Source organism: Aquarana catesbeiana, linkage group LG03 (genome assembly GCF_042186555.1).
Source record: "Aquarana catesbeiana isolate 2022-GZ linkage group LG03, ASM4218655v1, whole genome shotgun sequence".
Lineage (NCBI taxonomy): Eukaryota > Metazoa > Chordata > Amphibia > Anura > Ranidae > Aquarana > Aquarana catesbeiana.
Window position 1 is genome coordinate 666,523,915 of NC_133326.1, and position 22,135 is coordinate 666,546,049.

The 22,135-nt window shown below is 42.9% G+C and overlaps 1 protein-coding gene across 1 annotated transcript in view; it reads left to right on the forward strand.

Annotated features, from left to right (window-relative positions):
• The window catches only part of LOC141133447 (complement C3-like), a 174,436-nt gene that overhangs the window by 135,797 nt on the left and 16,504 nt on the right, over positions 1 to 22,135 (forward strand). The window contains exons 32-37 of the mRNA XM_073622829.1: positions 2,562 to 2,655; positions 6,470 to 6,521; positions 10,982 to 11,069; positions 16,415 to 16,504; positions 20,066 to 20,171; positions 21,518 to 21,607. Coding sequence (XP_073478930.1) covers positions 2,562 to 2,655; positions 6,470 to 6,521; positions 10,982 to 11,069; positions 16,415 to 16,504; positions 20,066 to 20,171; positions 21,518 to 21,607 — 520 coding nt within the window. The remainder of the gene's footprint in view (positions 1 to 2,561; positions 2,656 to 6,469; positions 6,522 to 10,981; positions 11,070 to 16,414; positions 16,505 to 20,065; positions 20,172 to 21,517; positions 21,608 to 22,135) is intronic.

Here is a 22,135-nt window from a genome sequence, read left to right on the forward strand (position 1 = left end):
TGACACAATTTTTTAAATTTTTTTTTAAACAGTGTAAAAATGTAAAAAAAAAGGTAAAATAAATAAGAAAAAAAAATTTTAAACGCGCCCCGTCCCGACGAGCTTGCGTGCAGAAGCAAACGCATACGTGACTAGTGCCCGCATATGAAAACGGTGTTCAAACTACACATGTGAGGTATTGCCGCTATCGGTAGAGCAAGAGCAATAATTCTAGCCCTGTAACTCCTCTGTAACTTAAGACATGCAACCTGTAGAATTTTTTTAAAGGTCGCCTATGGAGAATTTTAAGGGTAAAAGTATGTCGGCATTCCACGAGCGGGCACAATTTTGAAGCGTGACATGTCACGCTTTACTTGGCGTAACATTATCTTTGTGGGGTATAGGTGTAGCGCTATAGAAAAATCATGTTCAAACAGTCCATAAGTTGAACCAGTAAAAATTCCAGGTTTTAAGCAATCTGAATCAGTTCATAGTAAATCTCTGTAGATGTAAAATGAGAAAGAGCCCATCACCATCACCCAAACACACTGACCCTTACCATCAGCAAGTGGGTTAAACAGCATAGCATTATTAGATGGTAACCACGAAAAAATGCCTCTCATTGCCCAGAGCTCCTCACTCCATTGATAAACTCAGAATTGCGGTAAATGCTGTTAGCTAGAATGGTTAAGCCAAAAGGTACACTCTGGAATTGCAACAGGATATTTGAGTATACATGTAAATGAGAAAAGATTAACTCATTGCGCAGACATCCCAAATAGGAACAAATTTATTCAGCACAAGTTCACAAGTAAAAACTCACACATGAGCAGTAGGTTAAAAGCAGATAAAGAAAGCAACCAGCGCTTCCTACCACTGAGACAGCTCCTCCGTCCTCTCAGATGCGTCGCTCGTCCCCAAGCTCCGCCCCCAGCTGGCAGAATTTATGATTTTTTTGGCCATTTTTCAGAGAATATGAATGGTAACACAAAAACTTTTCTTTTACTCATGGTTAGTGTTTGGCTGAAGCCATTTATTATCAGTCAACTGTGTTTACTCTTTTTAAATCATAATGACAACAGAAACGACCCAAATGACCCTGATCAAAAGTTTACATACCCTGGTGATTTTGACCTGATAACACAAGTTGACACAAAGGGGGTTTAATGGCTATTAAAGGTAACCATCCTCACCTGTGATCTATTTGCTTGTAATTGGTGTGTGTGTATAAAAGGTCAATGAGCTTCTGGACTCTTGACAGACCCTTGCATCTTTCATCCAGTGCTGCACTGACGTTTCTGGATTCGGAGTCATGGGGAAAGCAAAAGAATTGTCAAAGGATCTGCTGGAAAAGTTAGTTGAACTGTATAAAACAGGAAAGGGATATAAAAAGATAGCCAAGGAAGTGGGAATGTCAATCAGCAATGTTCAAACTCTAATCAAGAAGTGGAAAATGAGGGGTTCTGTTGAAACCAAACCACGATCAGGTAGACCAACTAAAATTTCAGTCACAACTGCCAGGTAAATTGTTCGGATGCAAAGAAAATCCCACAAATAACTTCAGATGAAATACAGGACTCTCTGAAAACATGTGGTGTGGCTGTTTCAAGATGCATAATAAGGAGGCACTTGAAGAAAGATGGGCTGCATGGTCGAGTCGCCAGAAGAAAGCCATTACTTTGCAAATGCCACAAAATATCCTGCTTACAATACGCCAAACAGCACAGAGACAAGCCTCAAACTTTCTACCACAAAGTCATTTGGAGTGAAGAGACCAAAATTGATCTTTTTGGCCACAATCATAAACGCTTCATTTGGAGAGGAGTCAACAAGGCCTATGATGAAAGGTACACCACTCCTACTGTGAAACACGGAGGTGGATCGCTGATGTTTTGGGGATGTGTGAGATACAAAGGCACAGGAAATTTGGTCAAAATTGATGGCAAGATGAATGCAGTATGTTATAAAAAAATACTGGAGGAACATTTGCATTCATCAGCCAGGAAGCTGCGCATGGGACATACTTGGACATTCCAACATGACAATGATCCAAAACACAAGGCCAGGTCGACTGGTCATTGGCTACAGCAGAATAAATGGAAGGTTCTGCAGTGGCCATCCCAGTCTCCTGACCTCAATATCATTGAGCCACTCTGGGGAGATCTCAAACGTGCCATTCATGCAAGACAGCCCAAGAATTTACAGGAACTGGAGGCTTTTTGCCAAGAGGAATGGGCAGCTTTACCATCTGAGAAGATAAAGAGCCTCATCCACAAATACCACAAAAGACTTCAAGCTGTCGTTGATGTTAAAGAGGGCAATGCACGGTATTAAGAACTGGGGTATGTAAACTTTTGATCAGAGTCGTTTGGGTAGTTTCTGTTGTCATTATGATTTAAAAAGAGTAAACACAGTTGATTGATAATAAATGGATTCAGCCAAAAACTAACCATGAGTGAAAGAAAAGTTTTTGTGTTATCATTCATATTCTCTGAAAAATGGCCAAAAATAAATTCTGCCAGGGTATGTAAACTTATGAGCACAACTGATATATATATATATTCACTATTTTCTCTTCTCAGGTCATGTCCTTGTACTATGTGCCACTGGAAGAAGGAATTGCTCCATGCAAGAATTTTGAATTCAGTGTAACTCTTGAAGATGTGCCAAAAGAAGGTAAGCAGCTAACAATGCTTGATTTATATGTGTGTGAAAGTATATACAAGTATTTTTTCTTTCTTCACAACTGGGCATGCCTACCATTTAGTATATTAGCTGGACTATGAAATCTCATTCCGTTGTTAGGGTCCAGTCACTAGACATGTGCGGTTCATTTCATTCTGAATTGAAATTCTGACAAGTTTTTCATTATTCGTAAAATCGGATGTATCCAAGTTTTTGAATTACAATAGTAACAAATTTAAACGAATCTGAAATAACAATACAAAATTTCAGATGAAATTCGAATTCCAATCGTTTTCTAATTAAATTTGTATACTTTTTTAATTCGAATAGTTTTCGAATTCGAATTTCCAAAGAGGATACAATAGGATAGAAAATAAAGGAATAGAATATAAAATACTGGAATAGAATAGAAAAAATAAAATATAAAATAAAAGAACAGAAAAAAATAGAATAGAAAATAAAGGAATAGAATAGAATAAAATAGAAATAATATAACCATCTTCTGAAATTGAATTTCAAATACAATAAATTCAAATTCAACAGAATAGAAAAGAATGGAAAGGAAAAAAAAAAAGAATGGAAAAAAAAAAATAGAAAAAAATAGAAAAAAGAATAGAATAAAATAGAATATAACCTTTGGATTTCGGTTCGAATAAATTCAAATTCAAATAGAAAAGAATAGAATAGAAAATAATTAAATAGAATTCAAAAAGCATTGGAACAGAATAGAAAGAATATACGGTAACTATTTTCCAAAATTTGAATATAATTGATTAGAAATCAAAAAGAATAGAAGAGAATAGAAAGAATATAACCATTTCCCAAAATTTGAATATAATTGATTAGAATTCAAATAAAATAGAAAAGAATAGATTAAAATAGAATAAAATAGAAAATAAAGAATAAACAAGACTAGAATAGAATAGAGAAAAAAGCAATGTAATACAATAGAGAGATAAAAAACATCTTCCGAAATTTTAATTTTGAATAGAATAAATTAGAATAGAATAGAAAATAAAATAATAGAATAGAATGGAATACAATAAAAAAATTATAGAAAATAAAATAGAATAGAAAGAATATATCAATATAACTGTTTTCCGAAAATTCTAATTTTGAATAGAATAGAAAAGTATATAATATAATAGAAAAGAAAAGAATAGAACATAAAATAAAAGAATAGAATAGAATAGATAAAAACAATAGAATGGAATAGAAAGAATATAATCATCTTCCAAAATTCAAGTTTCTAATGGAATACATTTGATTTAGAATGGAATTCGCATTCAAATTGATTGAAAATTTCCAAATTCAGTTAAACTGAGTTAAATTTGCCCGAATTTGGAAAATTCAAACAGATTTGAATTCAAATAAACAAAACAAATTAGAAAAATAAATTAAACAAATTTAACTAAATCAATTTATGTAAATACCGAATCGTAACGAAACAAAACACATTTTTTCGCCCTGCACACGTCTACCATTCACACTGTTGAATTGCAGTAACACACTCATTACCGCAACACACAGTAGCATACATTACATTGTGTTGGTGAGATGTCATGCCATTTCTTCTGAATATCACCCCTATGCCCCCTGCTGGCAGAAATGTGTTGCAGTGCAGCACTGAGGAATTCACTGATGTATATTGCAGTGTCCTTCTGTTAATGTTCCATGGAAAATTTTTGGTCTGTTATGGTCCTTTGGGAAGCCTATTCTAATGAATTAAGTGTCCTAACGCAATACGGATTAAGGCATAACACAATGTGCATTAATGAGTGTACATATATAGCAGTGAATCAGGCTGGCATAAATGGACCCAAAATGAATTACCTTTAACTGGCTTCAGCTTGAGAATTGACTCCTGCAGAAGTGACTGGCTGCTGAGTGGTACTATGGGGACTGGTTTGGGGGGGGCGGAAAACAAGCTCCGCCCTCTCAGTATCTCCCAATGCATGTTCTGTAAATGTATTGCTGCTGCTGAGTGATGGGGGCGTGTCAGTGACCACACTTTCCTAACTCATAAGGACTAGGGAACACTGTGGTCACAGTGGTTCCTCTTCTTCCCTGCATGTTCTCCTACCAAATAGGGGAAACTGCCATTCTAATAGGAATCCATGGAATCCACAGGGAAATTATATATTTCACAACACAATTCATTAGCTGAGGGACATGGTTGGGGAACATGCCTACTCCAAAGGAAAATTCCTTATCCCTGGCTGCACCTGTGTAAAAGCAGTTCCCTTAACCCCTTAACCTCCCACAGAGCCTCCCAGCAACCATGGTCCCCACCCCCCTCCCTAACTTCCCATAGTGTTCTACAGTGCCCCCAGGTCCCCTGAGAGTACTCAACCTCCACACTGCCCCCTGCCTTCTGCAGAGACTCCAGCCTTCCACAGTGCCCCCTGCCTTCTGAAGAGCCTTTAGCCCTCCACAGTGCCCCGGCCTGCTGCAGAGCCACCAGCCCTCTACAGTGCCCCCTGCCTGCTGCAGAGCTACCAGCCCTCTACAGTGCCCCCTGCCTGCTGCAGAGCCACCAGCCCTCTACAGTGCCCCCTGCCTGCTACAGAGCCTCCGACCCTCCTCAGTGCAGCCTGCCTGCTGCAGAGCCTCCGACCCTCCTCAGTGCAGCCTGCCTGCTGCAGAGCTACCAGCCCTCTACAGTGCCCCCTGCCTGCTGCATAGCCTTCAGCCCTCCACAGTGCCCCCAGCCTGCTGCAGAGCCACCAGCCCTCTACAGTGCCCCCTGCCTGCTGTAGAGCCACCAGCCCTCTACAGTGCCCCTTGCCTGCTGCAGAGCCTCCGACCCTCCTCAGTGCCCCCTGCCTGCTGCAGAGCCACCAGCCCTCTACAGTGCCCCCTGCCTGCTGCAGAGCCTTTCAACCCTCCACAGTGCCCCCTGCCTGCTGCAGAGTCAACAGCCTTCCACAGTGCACCCTTCCTGCTGCAAAGCCTCCAGCCCTCCATGTTGCCCCCTGCCAGCAGCAGAGCCTCCAACCCTCCACTGTGCTCACTGCCTACAGCAGAGCCTCCAGCCCTCCAAAGTGCCCCTTGCCTGCTGCAGAGCCTCCAGCCATCCACAGTACCCCCTGCCTGCTGCAGAGCCTCCAGCCCTCCACAGTACCCCCTGCCTGCTGCAGAGCCTCCAGCCCTCTGCAGTGCCCCCTGCCTGCTGCAGAGCCTCTGACCCTCCGCAGTGCCTCCTGCCTGCTGCAGAGTCACCAGTCTTCCACAGTACCCCCTGCCTGCTACAGAGCCTTCAACCCTCCATAGTGCCCCCTGCCAGCAGCAGAGCCTCCAACCCTCCACAGTGCTGACTGCCTGTAGCAGAGCCTCCAGCCCTCAAAAGTGCCCCCTGCCTGCTGCAGTGCCTCCAGCCCTCCACAGAGCTCCCAAACCTTCACATGCTCTCCAGCCCCCTCCAGAAACGTCACCCCCTACAGGGCCACCGAGTCTTGCAAAGTCCCCTAACTTACTCCACAGCCCCCAACCCCCCCCCCCCCCACACACACACACACAATGACACCCAGCCCCACTCAAAGCCTTCTAGAATTCCAATACATGATTTGTACTCCCATACATTTATTGTGTACAAATTTAATTCTTTGCTGTTGGGGCATGAAAGGCCTTGCTAGAATTTTCCAGGCCCTGGTCTCTAAAAGCTTGAGAATACCTACATTACTGAATACCGCTTATATAAGATCTGACTTGAAGATATGGTAACACAAATCCTGTTCTGTATTACATCATGTACTGTATGTTTTTCCTCTTCTCTTTAATTATGTGCTCTTTTTATGTCTTGTAGTAAAAAGCCCAATAGGAGTCCTGAAATCCATGTTCATAAACATCTGTATGAAGTAAGTGTATAATACATTCTCATAACTCCCAACCATTTGAGATGGGAATGAGGGACACCTATCTGCAAAAATATGCAGGCATAGGACACACCCCTTGCCACTCCCCCTTAAAGGAGAATTGTACAAAAAAACAAGATTGGTTTAACTCACAAACTTTTTTTTACCACTACTATTCATTTTTATTGTCTTTTGGAATTTACAAGTGCAGCAATTTAGAAATCAGATGAAAGGTTTAGCACTGGAAAACACTTTTTGATAGATAAAAAGTGCATTTTATATACATCTATATAGATCAGACCAAAATGAGGGACAAATGAGGAGGAATGAGGGACAGAGGGACATTGCTCCAAATCAGGGACAGTCCCTCGAAATCAGGGACAGTTGGGAGCTATGCATTCTATACCCTAAGGCCCCTTTCCCACCAGCGGACCGATCGAGTCCGCCTGTCTGTTTTTCAGGTGGACCCCGTCAAACCAACTATTCTTCTCTTTGGTGCGGCGGATGTCAGCGAACATGTGTCCGCTGTCAGCCGCCGGCATTCGTTCCGGCCCGCTAAAAACAGACAGATGGGGATACATTAGCCATCGGTCCAGTGGATCAGATGACAATCGGATGGAAACAGACATGCAGTCCGTTTCCATCTGACTGCCCCATAGAGGAGAGCGGGCTGTGTCCGTGTCTGGTGTGCATAGCGGAGCGGACATGGACCTGTCATCTGCCTGCTCAGCAGGGATCAACTGAGCTGAGCAGGTAGATCTGCTTGGATGGTTTACGCCCCATGTGAAAGGGGCCTATATAGGTATCTGTGACTTTGATTTGCTGAAATTAAAGTGGTTGTAAAGCTTTTTCTTGTCTGAAAATAATAAAAAAATGTCCTACCTGCTGCTGTGATCTGAATGAAAGATTCTAAAAAATACTGAAAAAACATCAATTGAAGCCACTGTGCCCATCATATGCAGCCAACTGTGCCCAGCAAATGCAGCCAACTGTGCCCATCATATGCAGCCAACTGTGCCGATAATATGCAGCCTTTGTGCCCATCCTTTTCAGCCACTGTGCCCATCATATGCAGTCACTGTGCCAAGCAAATGCAGCCAACTGTGCCAATCATATGCAGTCACTGTGCAAAGCAAATGCAGCCAACTGTGCCAATCATATGCAGCCTCTGTGCCCAGCAAATGCAGCCAACTGTGCCTATCATCGTTTTCAGCCAACTGTGCCGATAATATGCAACCTCTGAGCCCATCCTTTTCAGCCACTGTGCCCATCATATGCAGCCCTGTGCCAAGCAAATGCAGCCAACTGAGCCAATCATATGCAGCCTCTGTGCCCATAATATGCAGCCACTGTGGCCCGCTGTCTGCCCAGCACTTACCCCATCGTAGTGGCGGGTCAGGCAGCGGGTGACGGCAGCAAGCTGTGGGATGGGTAGTGCGGGTCAGGCGATGGCTCCTGTGTCCTCCCTGCATCTCTTCTTCCTGTTCTGCTAGGCAGCCAATGGGATCGCCTCTGCCTTCAACCAATCAGGTGACCGGTATTAGATCCCTGCCTCCTGATTGGCAGAGAGGCGGTTCAGTGTTAGAAAAGCAAATATTAATTTGCTTTGCTAACACACCTGGGTGGGCTCTGAGCGCAATGCTCTGCGCTCGCAGTTCACCTTTTTTGAAGCCTATGGCTCTAATCAGGTGCTTCAAAAAAACAACCCCACCGCTGCAATTCAGGCTCCCGGCGTTCGAAAAGGGGCCAGACGCCTGAATAGGGAGTGGCTACAGCGGCCGTGGATGGATTTATACTATGCATGAATCTATCCATTTTACATAGAGGGGAGGGGGGGCTGGAGAGAGGGGGTGGCACCCGTGCGCCCTTAATGGACGCACCACCACTGGGATTTATAGTTCGCATAGAGCAGTGCATGTTACTGGAGCTAACCTGCACCACTCGTTCTAAACAAAAGGAAGTGAGGGGGGAAAAGGAAAGGTTCAGGAGCTCATAGAGGACTTTATAAGGAGACAGACAATCCAGCAAGAAACTATTTACTGAAAAATAGATTGCAGGGCCATTAAGTAGTGGATGTGTATGAATTATTTTTGCAGAATAAGGATATAGTTTAGTGTCACTTTAACTGCAGTAGAGAAATGTCAGGTTACCAACTATGGCATCCAGAAGTTCAGCTGCCTCTACAAGTTGAATTACAATAGCCTGGCTATTAGTCGTAAAACTTTAGTATAATGGGTAAGGAAACCAATATCTAAATTTTACTACACCCTCTGTGACTAGTATCCCCCCCTCCATTCTATAGCTCTACCTCTGTCTTATCTCACTAACTCTGCTGTTATCTTTATTACCATTGATTTGTATGTGTTTGTTTTTCTCTTTTTTTTCTCTCTCTCCTTTCCCTCAGATGTTTTTTTTTTGTTTTTTTTAACATTCTGCTTAAAAATTTGTGAATCAGTACTGCTTGGACCTTGAAGAAGGGGACATACCCTGAAAACTTGTCCTGAAAAATTATATGTTAGTGCAAATAAAAAAAGTATCACGGACAGTACTCAATTTTCTCTGTCTAAAATATCTCAAACTAGAAAAGCTACAATTTCTGGGGAAATTGTGAAAAGTGTTCTTGCCTCTACAACTGGAGTGGGCGGAGTAACTGGGTGGAGTGGGCGGAGTAACTGGGTGGAGTGGGCGGAGTAACTGTTGTGTGGTTGGAGTGGCTGGAGTAACTGTGAAAAGTGTTAAAAAGCTTAATATTTTAAAAAGTATAAATAGTAAAAAAGTTGAAGAAGTCCCATCATTAGCTGAAATAGCTGAACATTTTTTTCAAAAATGATTTTTTTTTCCAAGAATGTTTTTTTTTTTTTTTTTCAAAAATGATTTTTTTTTTTCAAAAATGAATTTTATTTTTTTTTTTTTTTTCAAAAATGATTTTTTTTTCCAAATTTTTTTTTTTTTTTTTTTTAAATGATTTTTTTTTAAAGTATTTTTTTTTTCAAAAATATTTTTTTTTTTCAAAAATGATTTTTTTTTTAATTATGATGTGGTCATAATGTTTTGGCTGATAATGGGGTGGTCATAATGTTTTGGCTGATAATGGGGTGGTCATAATGTTTTGGTTGATCATGGGGTTGTCAGCTTTTGTCACCTCCCACTCTAGTTTTGAACATCTCGCCAGTCATTCCTATGGGACCAATTTCGCCGCAAAAACAACGATATTTCGTGAACCATTAGCACACCAATCGGGAACAATCCGCACGTTTCGGTATATTACTGTCTATGTAGTGTAAAAGCTGTGGGAGGAGTTAGGGTGGTAAATTTGGCTATAATAAGAATAATAATATGTATGTGAGATAACAGTAAGTGGTCTTGCTATGCAAGAACACTTAAAGGGGTTGTAAAGGTAAATTTTTTTTTTTTTTTAAAAATAACAAACATGTTATACTTACCTTCACTGTGCAGCTCGTTCTGCACAGAGTGGCCCCGAACCTGCTCTTCTGGGGTCCCTCGGCGGCTGTTTCAGCTCCTCCCCGCAAGCATTAACCACCTTAATGCGAGCTCCCTCGCATGGTGGTGAGTGCTTGCGGGCGCGCTCCCGTGATACAGCCGGCGGCTATAGCCGCTCGCTGTATCACTCGGCCCCCCCCCCCGGCGCGCCGCGTCATCGGATGTGATTGACAGCAGCGCGAGCTAATGGCTGCGCTGCTTTCAATCCATCCACTGCAGCCAATCAGCGACCAGGCTGAGCTGCAATGGAGATGACGAGAACGAGCAGCGGAGATTCGAGGCGTCAGGTAAGTAAAACAGGGGGGGCTGGGGGCGGCGGTATTGTCAAAAGTTTTTTCACCTTAATGCATAGAATGCATTAAGGTGAAAAAATTTTTACCTTTACAACCCCTTTAATAATATGAGAAAGGTGTACAGCATTTTGGCCACTAGATGGAGCTGAGATCATAGAAATCAATCTAATTAAAGAAATTACAGTCAAAATTAGTTGAGCATGCACGAATGTGTGTGTGTCATTGGTTCAACCATAGGTCCCAACTGTCCCTGATTTCGAGGGACTGTCCCTGATTTGGAACAATGTCCCTCTGTCCCGCTTTCTCCTCATTTGTCCCTCATTTTGGTCTCATCTATATAGCTGTGTATAAAATGCACTATTTATCTTTCAAAAAGTGTTTCCCAGCGCTAAACATTTCATCTGATTTTTAAATTGCTGCATTTGTAAATTGCAAAAGCCAATATAAAGGAAAAGTAGTGGAAAAAAAAAAAAAGCACTCACTGGCTTAACTAATCTTTTGTGTGCGTAATTCTCCTTTAAGGGGGCGTGGCAGGAGGTGTGTCCTATGCCTACATACTTTTACTAATAGGTGTCCCTCGTTGCCATTTCAAAAAGTTGGGAGGTGTGGGTCAACAAACGTTTTATCCATAGACCCCCTATGTTTACCATTGTCATTTTGTTATTGCAGGTACCTCGGTGTTGTGGATAGTACGATGACAGTGGTGGATTTAACGCTGCTCACAGGATTCACCCCAGATATGGATGACCTCAGTGCGGTTAGTTATAAAAGGGGTAACTTTAAAGCTTTAGGTCACCTTAAAGTAAATCCAATGCCAACATTTACATTTTTTATTTTAAATAGAGTGGGGAACAGTGGCGCCGTCCCCCTAATCTCCATGCAGGGCACCGGACGCATGACTTTCTATGGGGTTTGTTTTTTCTTCTTTATTTTTGGAGGCACGTGATTAAAGCCTGAGGCTTTAATTGGCTTCAAAATGGGTTGGGCTCGGGGCGCAAAGAACTGCGCCCTGAGCCCACCCACTTGTGTGGCAATAGCGATTCAACGTTCACTATTGTCTTCCTGCTTCTCCTCCCGGCCAATCAGAGAGGAGAAGCGACCGGATTGGTCGGAAGGAGAAGCAGTGGGGAAGCCACCCACAACATGGATGGGGTAAATAGTACGGAACGATCGGGCAGGGGCAGCTAGGAGGTTTGTCTGCCACCCCCCAAAAAAACTGAGCACCAGCCTCTACTGGTAGGGAATGGTTCAAATCCTTGTCAAGTATTCCTTGGGGGACTTCCCTTACATTCTGTCCAGGAGATACAACAGGAACGGAAAGGAAAACTCCCTAAACTGAGAGGAAATCCCCTCTTAGACAGTTGTCATTGATCACATGTGTCCCCATTGGTAGGCTTTCCCACTATTTTTGTTGTGGTGACAACAATTTTAGTTTCTCCATCACTTTCAGTCCCAGTGACAGTGGTCACCAGGACATATAGAAAGAATAAATCTCTCTAACAGGCATAGACAACAATAACAACTTGACAGGGGGTCCAATCCCTTACAATTAAAACCTTTTACAGAGCTACCTAATAGGAGAGGAGGGAATGGGGAGATTTCACTGCTCCGGCAAATTCAGTTGCATGTGTAAAGTTCAACTTGAGCTACTGGACACTGTAAAGAGGCTTTTTTTTTCAGAAAAGCATCTAAGAGTGAACATTAAAAGTGGCCAATACTCCACCTGCTGGCCAAATGTGAAAAACAAAATATTCTTCTGCAAATTCTTTGTTAACCACATCAGCTCCGGAAGGTCCCCCCCCCCCCGACCTGACTAGGCCATTTTTACGATACGGCACTGCGTTGTGATTGACAATTGCAGTCACAATCGTGTGACGTTGTACCCAAATAAAATTGATGTCCTTTTTTTTTCCTCACAAAAAGGACTTTCTTTTGGTGGTATTTGATCACCTCTGCGGTTTTTATTTTTTACGCTATAAACAAAAAGACCCACATTTTTGAAAAAAAAGAACAATATTTTTGACTTTCTGCTATAATACATATCCAAATAAAAAAAATTGAAAATGTCAATTTAGGCCAATGTGTATTCTGCTACATATTTTTGGTAAAAAAAAATTTCAATAAGTGTATATTGATTGGTTTGCGCAAAAGTTATAGCGTCTACAAAATAGGGGATAGATTTAGGGACTTTTTATTTTTTTTTAATATTTTTTACTAGTAATGGCGGTGATCAGAGACTGTGACATTGCGGCGGACAAATCTGACACTAAGTGACACTTTTTGGGGGACCAGTGACACCAATACAGTGATCAGTGCTAAAAAAAACTCTGTACTAATGACACTGTCAGGGAAGGGGTTAACATCAGGGGCAATCAAAGGGTTAACTGTGTTCCCTGGGAGTGTTTTCTTACTGTGTGGGGGGGGGGATGGTTTAACTGAAGAAAGACAGAGATCCATGCTCCTGCTTAGCAGAAACAGAAGATCTCTGTCTTTCTTACTAGCAGAACGGCGATCTGCCTTGTTTATATAGGCTGATTGCCGTTCTGCCTCTCTCTGAATGATCGCCAGACATTGGGTCCACCAGACCCGCTGATTGGCTTCTGCTGCGCCCAATCTCAGCAGGAGCAGTGCTCCGGTGGCGTGCGTGCCCCAGAGCCCTTGAAAGAAGTCTCGTACAGGTACGTGATTTTGTGCTTAAGGGCCGCCATGCTGCAGTAAATGTATGTGGGGTGGTCCTTAAGCTGTTAAATCTTACAGATAGATAGATAGATAGATAGATAGATAGATAGATAGATAGATAGATAGATAGATAGATAGATAGATAGATAGATAGATAGATAGATAGATAGATAGATAGATAGATATCCATTTTTATTTAAGAAAATGACCATAGAGAATCAAGTAAGAAAATATTACTAAAAATGGATAGGTGACAGTGTCAAGGAGAAGGCACCACCATCCCTGAGTAGTAGATATAGTCAGGAGAATAATTTAGTGGGACTTTATGGGTGCCAGGAAAGGAAGTTTCAACAGACATCAAAGTATAAAATAATTTTCATATTTTATTTAACATGTACAAAAATTTAAAATTATGCTGGCTAGGCATAATGACATGGATATGACATACAGCAGTACATATCAAAATCTATTTGGGTATAGACAGTCACTCGGTACTGTAGTCCCAAATCCCTACATGTTTCGCCCAGTGGGGCTTCCTCAGGGGATATGTTGAGGGACCCAAGTGGATATGTGGCTGCATGAGATTGGATACAATTAGAAGCCATGAAAAAAATATTTTTTGTGAATATTTTTTTTCCCTGAGGAAGCCCCACTGGGCGAAACATGTAGGGATTAGGGACTACAGCACCGAGGGACTGTCTATACCCAAATAGATTTTGATATGTACTGCTGTATGTCATAGCCATGTCATTATGTCTAGCCAGCATAATTTTAAATTTTTGTACAAGTTAAATAAAATATGAATTTTATTTTATACTTTGATGTCTGTTGAAACTTCCTTTCCTGGCACCCATAAAGTCCCACTAAATTATTCGCCTGACTATATCAAGTAAGAAAATATCTTTCAAAAACCACTATACTTTAAAATTTTATTAGGGTTCATTTACACTTGCTTTGACACACACAATAAAGCACCTACTGCTTCAACATGCTTTTTAGATGCATTTTTGATGCTTCAGTGATGCTTTATTGAAGCTTTAATGACACTCGGAAAATGCCCTGTGTAAGTGGATTTTCTATTTGTTTTAAAGGAGCCCAATACCACTCCAGCCCATTAGTACCTCTGTTCAGCAGATCCCCTGCTCAGTAGTAACCCCCAGCTCCGCTGATGCCCCACTCAGTAGTATCCCCCAGCTCTGCTGATCCTCTGGTTTGCTGATCCTCCTCTCTCTCCGGTCCCCGCTCATCTCCTGCTTTATTGCTCCCATGCTGCACACCATGTGTGGCATCTGCTAGCTTCTCCTGTTGTGGTCCCCCAGCTCTGCTGATCCTCTGCTGCTCAGGCCTTACTCTCCGATCCCGCTATAGCGTTCCCATGTTGCACACCATGTGCAGTCCACACCCCGCTCACCTTCTTGCTGCTCCACACTGCACACCAGATGTGACCTCTGCACCAGACACTTCCAGAATATATAACCGTGAACCGGAAGTGACTATTGATGATGTCTTTCCGGTTCGCTTGTTGGTTTCCCGGTGCATCCTGGGATATCTCACACCTGCAATACCTCCAAAACAAAGCGAAGCCAAAGCTGAATAAAAGCCCCTCAAAAGCTGCAGGTGCTGCTAGCGAGCGTTCTCATAGACTTCTATGGAGGTTATGGAGACGCTTTGAGGCACCAAGGGGTATCATTTTTGAAGCGAAGCAAAGCATACACACAACGTGTGAACTACTGAGCAGGGGATCAGCAGAGCTGGGGGTTACTACTACCATAAGGCAACTATTTTATTCAGGCGCTTTGATTGGCATTCAGAGTGCTTTAAAAAAGCATATCCAATGCCACATTTTGCATCAAGTGTAAATGAGCCCCCCAAGTAATTTACACAGGTCAGAAATACTCTTCCTTAGGATTCTACCATCAAGACCAGTCACATGACCAACTGCCAGAGCAATGGTCATGTAATCTCTGCTTTATTTAGAGTACAGCCAAGTGTTTGTATCTCTTAACCGCTTGCCGACCGCCGCACACAGATGTACGTCGGCAGAATGGTACAGGCAGGCAAATGGGCGTACCTGTATGTCCCTTTAAATTTGCCGCTTATCAGGGACGCATGTCCACCACGGGAGCGTGCTTGCGGGTCCCGGGAACTCGATGTTCGCCGGCAGCCCGCGATTGCCGTGTGGAGAGGTAGAACGGGGAGATGCCTATGTAAACAAGGCATTTCCCTGTTCTGCCTAGCAACATGACGGGGATCTACTGCTCCCAGTGATCGGGAGAAGTGATCGCTGTGATGTCAGTGGAAGCCCATCCCCCCACAGTTAGAATCACTCCCTAGGACACACTTTACCCCTTGATCGCCCCCTAGTGTTTAACCCCTTCCCCTGCCAGTGTCAATTACACAGTAATCAGTGCATTTTTATAGCACTGATCGCTGTATAAATGACAATGGTCCCAAAATAGTGTCAAAAGTGTCCGATGTGTCCGCCATAATGTTGCAGTCACGATAAAAATCGCAGATCGCCGCCATTACTAATAAAAAAAAATAATAATAAAAATGCCATAAAACTATCCCCATATAACTTTTGCGCAAACCAATAAATATACACTTATTGCGATTTTTTTTTACCAAAAATATGTAGAAGAATACATATCGGCCTAAATTGAGGAAAAAGTTAGTTTTTTAATATATTTTTGGGAGATATTTATAAAGGCAAAAAGTAAAAAATATTGCTTTTATTATTTATAGTGCAAAAAATAAAAACCGCAGAGGTGATCAAATACCACCAAAAGAAAGCTCTATTTGTGGGAAAAAAAGGACGTCAATTTTGTTTGGGTACAACGTCACACGACCGTGCAATTGTCAGCTAAAGCGACGCAGTGCCGAATCGCAAAAAATGCTCTGGTCAGGAAGGGGGTAAAATCTTCCAGGGGCTGAAGTGGTTAAAGTGGAAGTAAAGTTCATTTTTGAAAAATGGCTGACAGCCAGGGTATTTATGACAGAAGAGACCCTATTGGTCTCTTCTGACATAAATGCATCCTCCTGCCTGTCAGCCATCATGTAACAATGAGCTGCGCATGCGTAGCTCGGCGAACATTTACAGCTGCAATCCATGCTGTGTCCATGTGATTCCTGTGCACATGCTCAGGAGTGATGTCATCACGGCGTGGTCTGTCAAATGGACACAGGCACTGGACCCGGGAGGGAGACCAAGCAAAGATGGAAGCGTCGGGGGCCCGTCGGATCGAGCCCACCGCAGCGCTGGAGGGAGCCATATGACAGGTAAGTCTGCCATAATGTATTAATATGGGGTGCATACAAGCACATTATGGCATAACCCACCTGGGGGGCCCTAAAAGGCAAATTTATAGTGGGCTTTATTTCCACTTTAGATGAGCGCTGACTGATTTTTTCCTGTCTCTGCAGTTGACAAACCGGGTGGACAAATATATCTCCAAGTATGAAATGGACACAGAACGTTCTGAGCGAGGATCTCTGATTATCTACCTGGATAAGGTAGGGATTACATTTTGTCCATGGAGTGCAATATGATGTATCAAAGTGTCCGATGGACAGAATACCAGCCAATCAGATTCATGCTCCAGCTGTCATCTGTTTAGACCCTTTTCACACTGGAGGCATTTTTCAGGCGCTAAAGGTTTGAAAATAGTGCCTGTAAAGCACCCGAAAAACGCCTCCCCTGCAGCCCCAGTGTGAGAGCCGGCATGCTTTCACACTGGAGCTGTGCGCTTGCAGGACGTTAGTAAAAGTCCTGCAAGCAGCATCTTTGGAGCGGTTTAGGGGCGCTGTATACACCGCTTCTCCAACCCGCCCCTGCCCATTGAAATGAATGGGCACGGCAGCTGCGCTTTTCGGGTGCATTTAACCTTTTCTTCGGCCGCTAGCGTTGGTTAAAAGCGCACCGACAGCAGTCGAAAAGCGCCGCTAAAACTAGCGGCGCTTTACCGCTAACACGGCCCGCTATCGTGAAAGGGGTCTTAGGGTGGCTTTAAATCTGTTTTAATCAAGACCATTCTTATTTCAGTCACTGGGCTGAGGCTTTGCATTTTCTGTGGTTATCATATATTTAAAGGGGAACTCCAGAAAAAACACAAAATTCATTAACACAAAAGGCCACAAAAAGGATTCGCACCATACCTGAGCCTGCACTTTGGAATTCTGAGTGCGCCTTGAACCGTACTTGACAGTACCTGCCACAATATCTAAGCAAAAAAGCATACTCACCCAAAGTGGAACTCCAGACTGGTTAAAGTGTTAGCCCCTCCCCTAGCAGATGCAGAATAAAATGCTCGATTTTCCAGAGGATAATTTAAAAGTTTATTACTTACCTTCTTACCGTATTCCACATTCCCACAGTCTTCCTCCCTACTTGTGATGACCAGGCCCATGAAGGTGCTCTTCCTGCCTTTCTCCAAGTGGTCTTGTTAACATCCCACTTACCAATGTCATTGTGTGCAATGCCGGACCAGTTGCCTGCATTTTTCATGATGACGTGGAACAGTGGTCTCCAAACTGTAGCCCTTTTGGCGGCCCTATTGCTCTTACTGGTACCAACGGCAGGACACTATTCTTCCCACTGACACTAATGATGGGGCACTATTTCTTCCTCTGATACCAACAATGCTGCAATATTCCTCCCACTGACACCAACAGCAGGAGACTATTCTTCTAACTGACACAAATGATGGGGCACTATTCCTTGACCTGATACCAACAATGGGACAATATTCCTCCCACTGACACCAACGGCAAGGCACTATTCCTCCCACTGACACCAATAATGGGGCACTATTCCTTCCCCTGATACCAACAATGGGACAATATTCCTCCCACTGACACCAACGGCACGACACTATTCTTCCACGGACACCAATAATAGGGCACTATTTCTTCCCCTGATACCAACAATGGGACAATATTCCTCCTACTTACACCAATGGCAAGACACTATTCTTCCCACTGACACCAATGATGGGGCACTAATTCTTCCCCTGATACTGACAATGGGGCAATATTCCTTCCACTGACATCAACAGCAGGTCACTATTATTCCCACTGAAACCAATGATGGGGCACTATTCCTTCCCCTTGATACCAACAATGGGGCAATATTCCTCCTCCCACTGACACCGATGACAGGACACTATTCTTTCCACTGACACCAATGATGGGGCACAATTTTTCCACTAATACTAACAATAGGACACTATTCCTCCCACTGACACCAATGGCAGAACACTATTCTTCCACTGACACCAACAATGGGGCAAAATTCTTCCAACGAATACCACTGATGGGGTATGGTTTACTCCTATTGAAGCCAGGGCATTTTCTACTCTCATGGGCCACGGTCTGGCCCCCTTAAGGTCTGAAGGACAGTAAACTGGCCCTTTGTTTAAATGTTTGGAGAACCCTGATGTAGAGGATCTGCCCATGTTCGAGCAATGGGAAGAAGAGGATGAAAGTACTGCACTCTTCCTCCTTCCCAGTTTTGGTTGTGATGACCAGTCCCTTGAAGGCACTCATCTTGCCCTTCTGCGAGTGGTCTTGTTAACGCTCCCCCTTACCACGTCATCGTGTGCAATTCCAGACCAGTGTTCTGCGTTATACATCATCATTAAGAGGGCCTGTCCATATTCCAGTGCTGGAAGACCACAGCTTCTGGGTAAGTATTACACTATATTATGTTCTGCATTTGCTGGTGAAACAGATTTTACGGGTTTTTTTGGCCAGTCCAGAGTTTATTTTATGGTGGCCGTACACACTAACAATTTATTATCAATTTGACGTGCTTTTCAATTAAAATTATTGAATCGGCAATCAATCAAATAGCCATAACTTCACCTCTGATCGATGATCTTGATCCTGATCATGATTGGATTAAATCAAATTGAGTCGATCAGTCATGGGGGAAAATTATCGATCCTGTTGCATCTTTTGGCAGCACTGAGATACTTGGTACATCATTTATCAAAGAGTTTATGGCCACCATAATGGGGACCATTGACACTTATAAAAAATTACAGATTTATTTTGCGATTGATTCCTCCTAATAGGAACAATCAATCTATAGTCAGCAACTCATTTGATCGATATGACACACATGGGGAAGTGGTTTTCAACTGATAGTTGGAAGATACACTCTATTTCCACCATGTAATCTCATAATCTGATCGATTGAAAAATGATTGAATTTAAAAACAAAGCATCTTAGTACCAACTATCAGTCAGAACACATTCTTCCCCTTGTTGTTTGTCATATCAGTCAAAAGGGTAGTCAACTATAGATCTATTATTCATATCAGGAGAGACCAATCGGGAAAGAAATCCATCATTTATTGAAGCTTCAATAAATGACAAACTAAGCATCTCAGTGCTGCCAATCGATGCAACATGACTGATGCTTTTCTACCCCGGCCAACCAAATCATTTTGATCAAATCTGCTCTATAGCGAGTCTAAATTGATCGAAAAGCAAATTATGTCTATTCCATTGTTTGCCAATTCAACTGTTGTGTTGAATCGCATATCGATCAGATACAAAAATTGCAGCATGTATGGCTACCATTAATCAGTGTAGGAACTGGAAGATAGGGGAGTTTTAAATTATACAACTTTATGCAAGAACCTCTTTTCATTTCATTATTTAAAGATTAAAGGTGGTACCTTAAAGTGCTTGTAAACCCTTCCATATACCCAGTGAAGTGACTGGTCTCAGGTGAAACACAAATCCTCCTACATAAGTTGTACTGTTTATCTGCAGTCTTCTCTTCTCCATATCGGTTTAAAGTGCAGAATTTTTAAAGCTTGTCTGAGCTATCAAAAAAAGGGGGCGGAGAGCCCAAAGTTTCTCTTTGCAGAGCTCAGTGAGGAGAGCTCTGAGATCTGATTGGAGGAAAAGGACACACCCTACTTCAAACAGCACAAAGATGAGGATGCATATGATTGCAATATATTCAGTTTTTGTTCTTGGGTTAAGATACACTTTATTATTATGCATGCTCCTTAGTTACAAGCTTTGTTTTAAACTCATGAATCCATGTTTCTATTTGTGAAGGTCTCCAGATCAGATAAGGAATGTCTGAGGTTCAAGATCCACCAGAACTTTGAGGTTGGGATCCTCCAGCCAGCAATGGTTTCCATATATGAGTATTATGCCATGGGTAAGCCTCATAACAAGGGTACCCAGAGACATGAGACAGTAGAAGAAGTCATGGCTTAAAGTTTGTTCTTTAGGATGATCAGGACATACAGTATATAGCTGAGCATGTATTCCTACTGTACCCACCATTCCAAGATCTTAGGTGTGAACCCTTCCTGGCGCCAGGTAGCTCCTTCTTCAAAATGCGCTTAGTTGGGACTTGTACCTTGCGCACTGTACATACTTTCTGTTTGAATGAATGGAGGCCTCACAGTGAGTACAGGAGGTGAAGGGCCAAGAAATGAAGGATTTTGAGGAAGGGGCCATAGATTGCTAGAGAGGCAGCATGGTGAAAATCTCTGCATAGCATGGGCAGGGATATGTTCTTGCAGAAGTAGAGAGTGGCTCAGGATCCCATTATGAGTATGCATATTATGAAGGTACATACTCCTTCATTTGGACTGATGATTGGTACTGCACTCTGCACTGCACATTGATGGACACCTTGCACATGGGGAGTCCTGTGCATCCAAACCCAGTGTTTTAGTTTGCTCAGAAGGCACAGCTCCAGTCGTGCTGCCTGCAGGCTGTCATAGTCTGTGGCAGGCTGAAATACACTGAGGAAGGATAGGACTAAATGCTGTACTGAGTTTTACTTACGTTTAGGCCCCTATGTGTTCAGTAACAAATGCCTGAAATGCATGGGCTGAACACTCCTGGGTGCACAAACATGCTGGGATTTTACACCCCGGGGCTATGCACCCCACATACAAAGAGCCTCAGCAAAACCCTTTCAATGGTATATTGGAGCAAAAGGGGGTAAAAAAAAAAAATCATTAGTTAGGATTTACGTACACTTTAGGTAAACCCACTAATATTGTATAGACCAGGGCAGGGGCGTACCTACGGGGGTTGCAGGGGTCTCCAAACTACAGCCTGCAGCAACTCTCCAGAAAAATGCCCCTGCTGGCTGGCAGTGGATGCGCTGCTCTCTGTAACTTAATACACTTACACATGGATGTAAGGGGGGACTCTGCTGGGCACACATGGATGTAAGGAGGGGACTCTGCTGGGCATACATAAATGTAAGGGGAGACTCTGCTGGGCACAAATGTATGTAAAGGGGGGATCTGCTGAGAACATATGGAAGTACAGGGGACTCTGCCAGACCTAGATAGATGTATGGGGGGCTCTGCTGGGCACACATGGCTGTAAGGAGCGACTTCGCTGGGCACTCCTGGATGTAAAGGGGGATTTTTTATATAACCTATTTTGTCAGCCTGCAAATATTTGTAAAATATAGGAAGTGGCCCTCATGCTGAAAAAGTTTAGAGACTAATCAAACTTTTTGTTTTTATTGATATTCAGGGAATACCTGCACCAAATTCTACCACCCCACTGAAGAAGGAGGAGAGCTGAAGAAGATCTGCAGAGAAGCAGAGTGTCACTGCATTTCAGGTGCCGTAGAAGCATAAAACAACATCTCGGGCTTAGGGGACTATTATCAGGCCAGGTTTCAGATTATAGCAATTTCTGAAGCTAAGCTGCTGCTTCATTCTTGGGATAACTTTTTGGCTGTAATGAACCTCAAGTTATGTTGAGAGGAAAAAATAAACAACGATCTCCAGGTCAGATATATAAACTGCAAAGGTTTTCGGTGAACTTCGGGGCAGATTCATACCTGCTTCTTCCCAACAGATTCTGGAATGGGCCATACCATAAGTACTGGTACAAGGAAGTGTTACCACTTTCATGGCTCCTATTGTGCACAGCACACATGCACTTGAGTTTCCTGAGTCAGGTCACCTGCTATGGCCTTTATAAATGGTTCCCACCATCCTTGATTGTTTAATCTATTTTATGTTATGCAGAATGTAGGTGGAGGAGCAGGAACACACAAACGTGGGTGGGAACAACAAAAACTCCCAGGTGAACAGGAAGAGTTGGGCACATGTCTCATTATTGGGAGTATTGAACACATAGAAA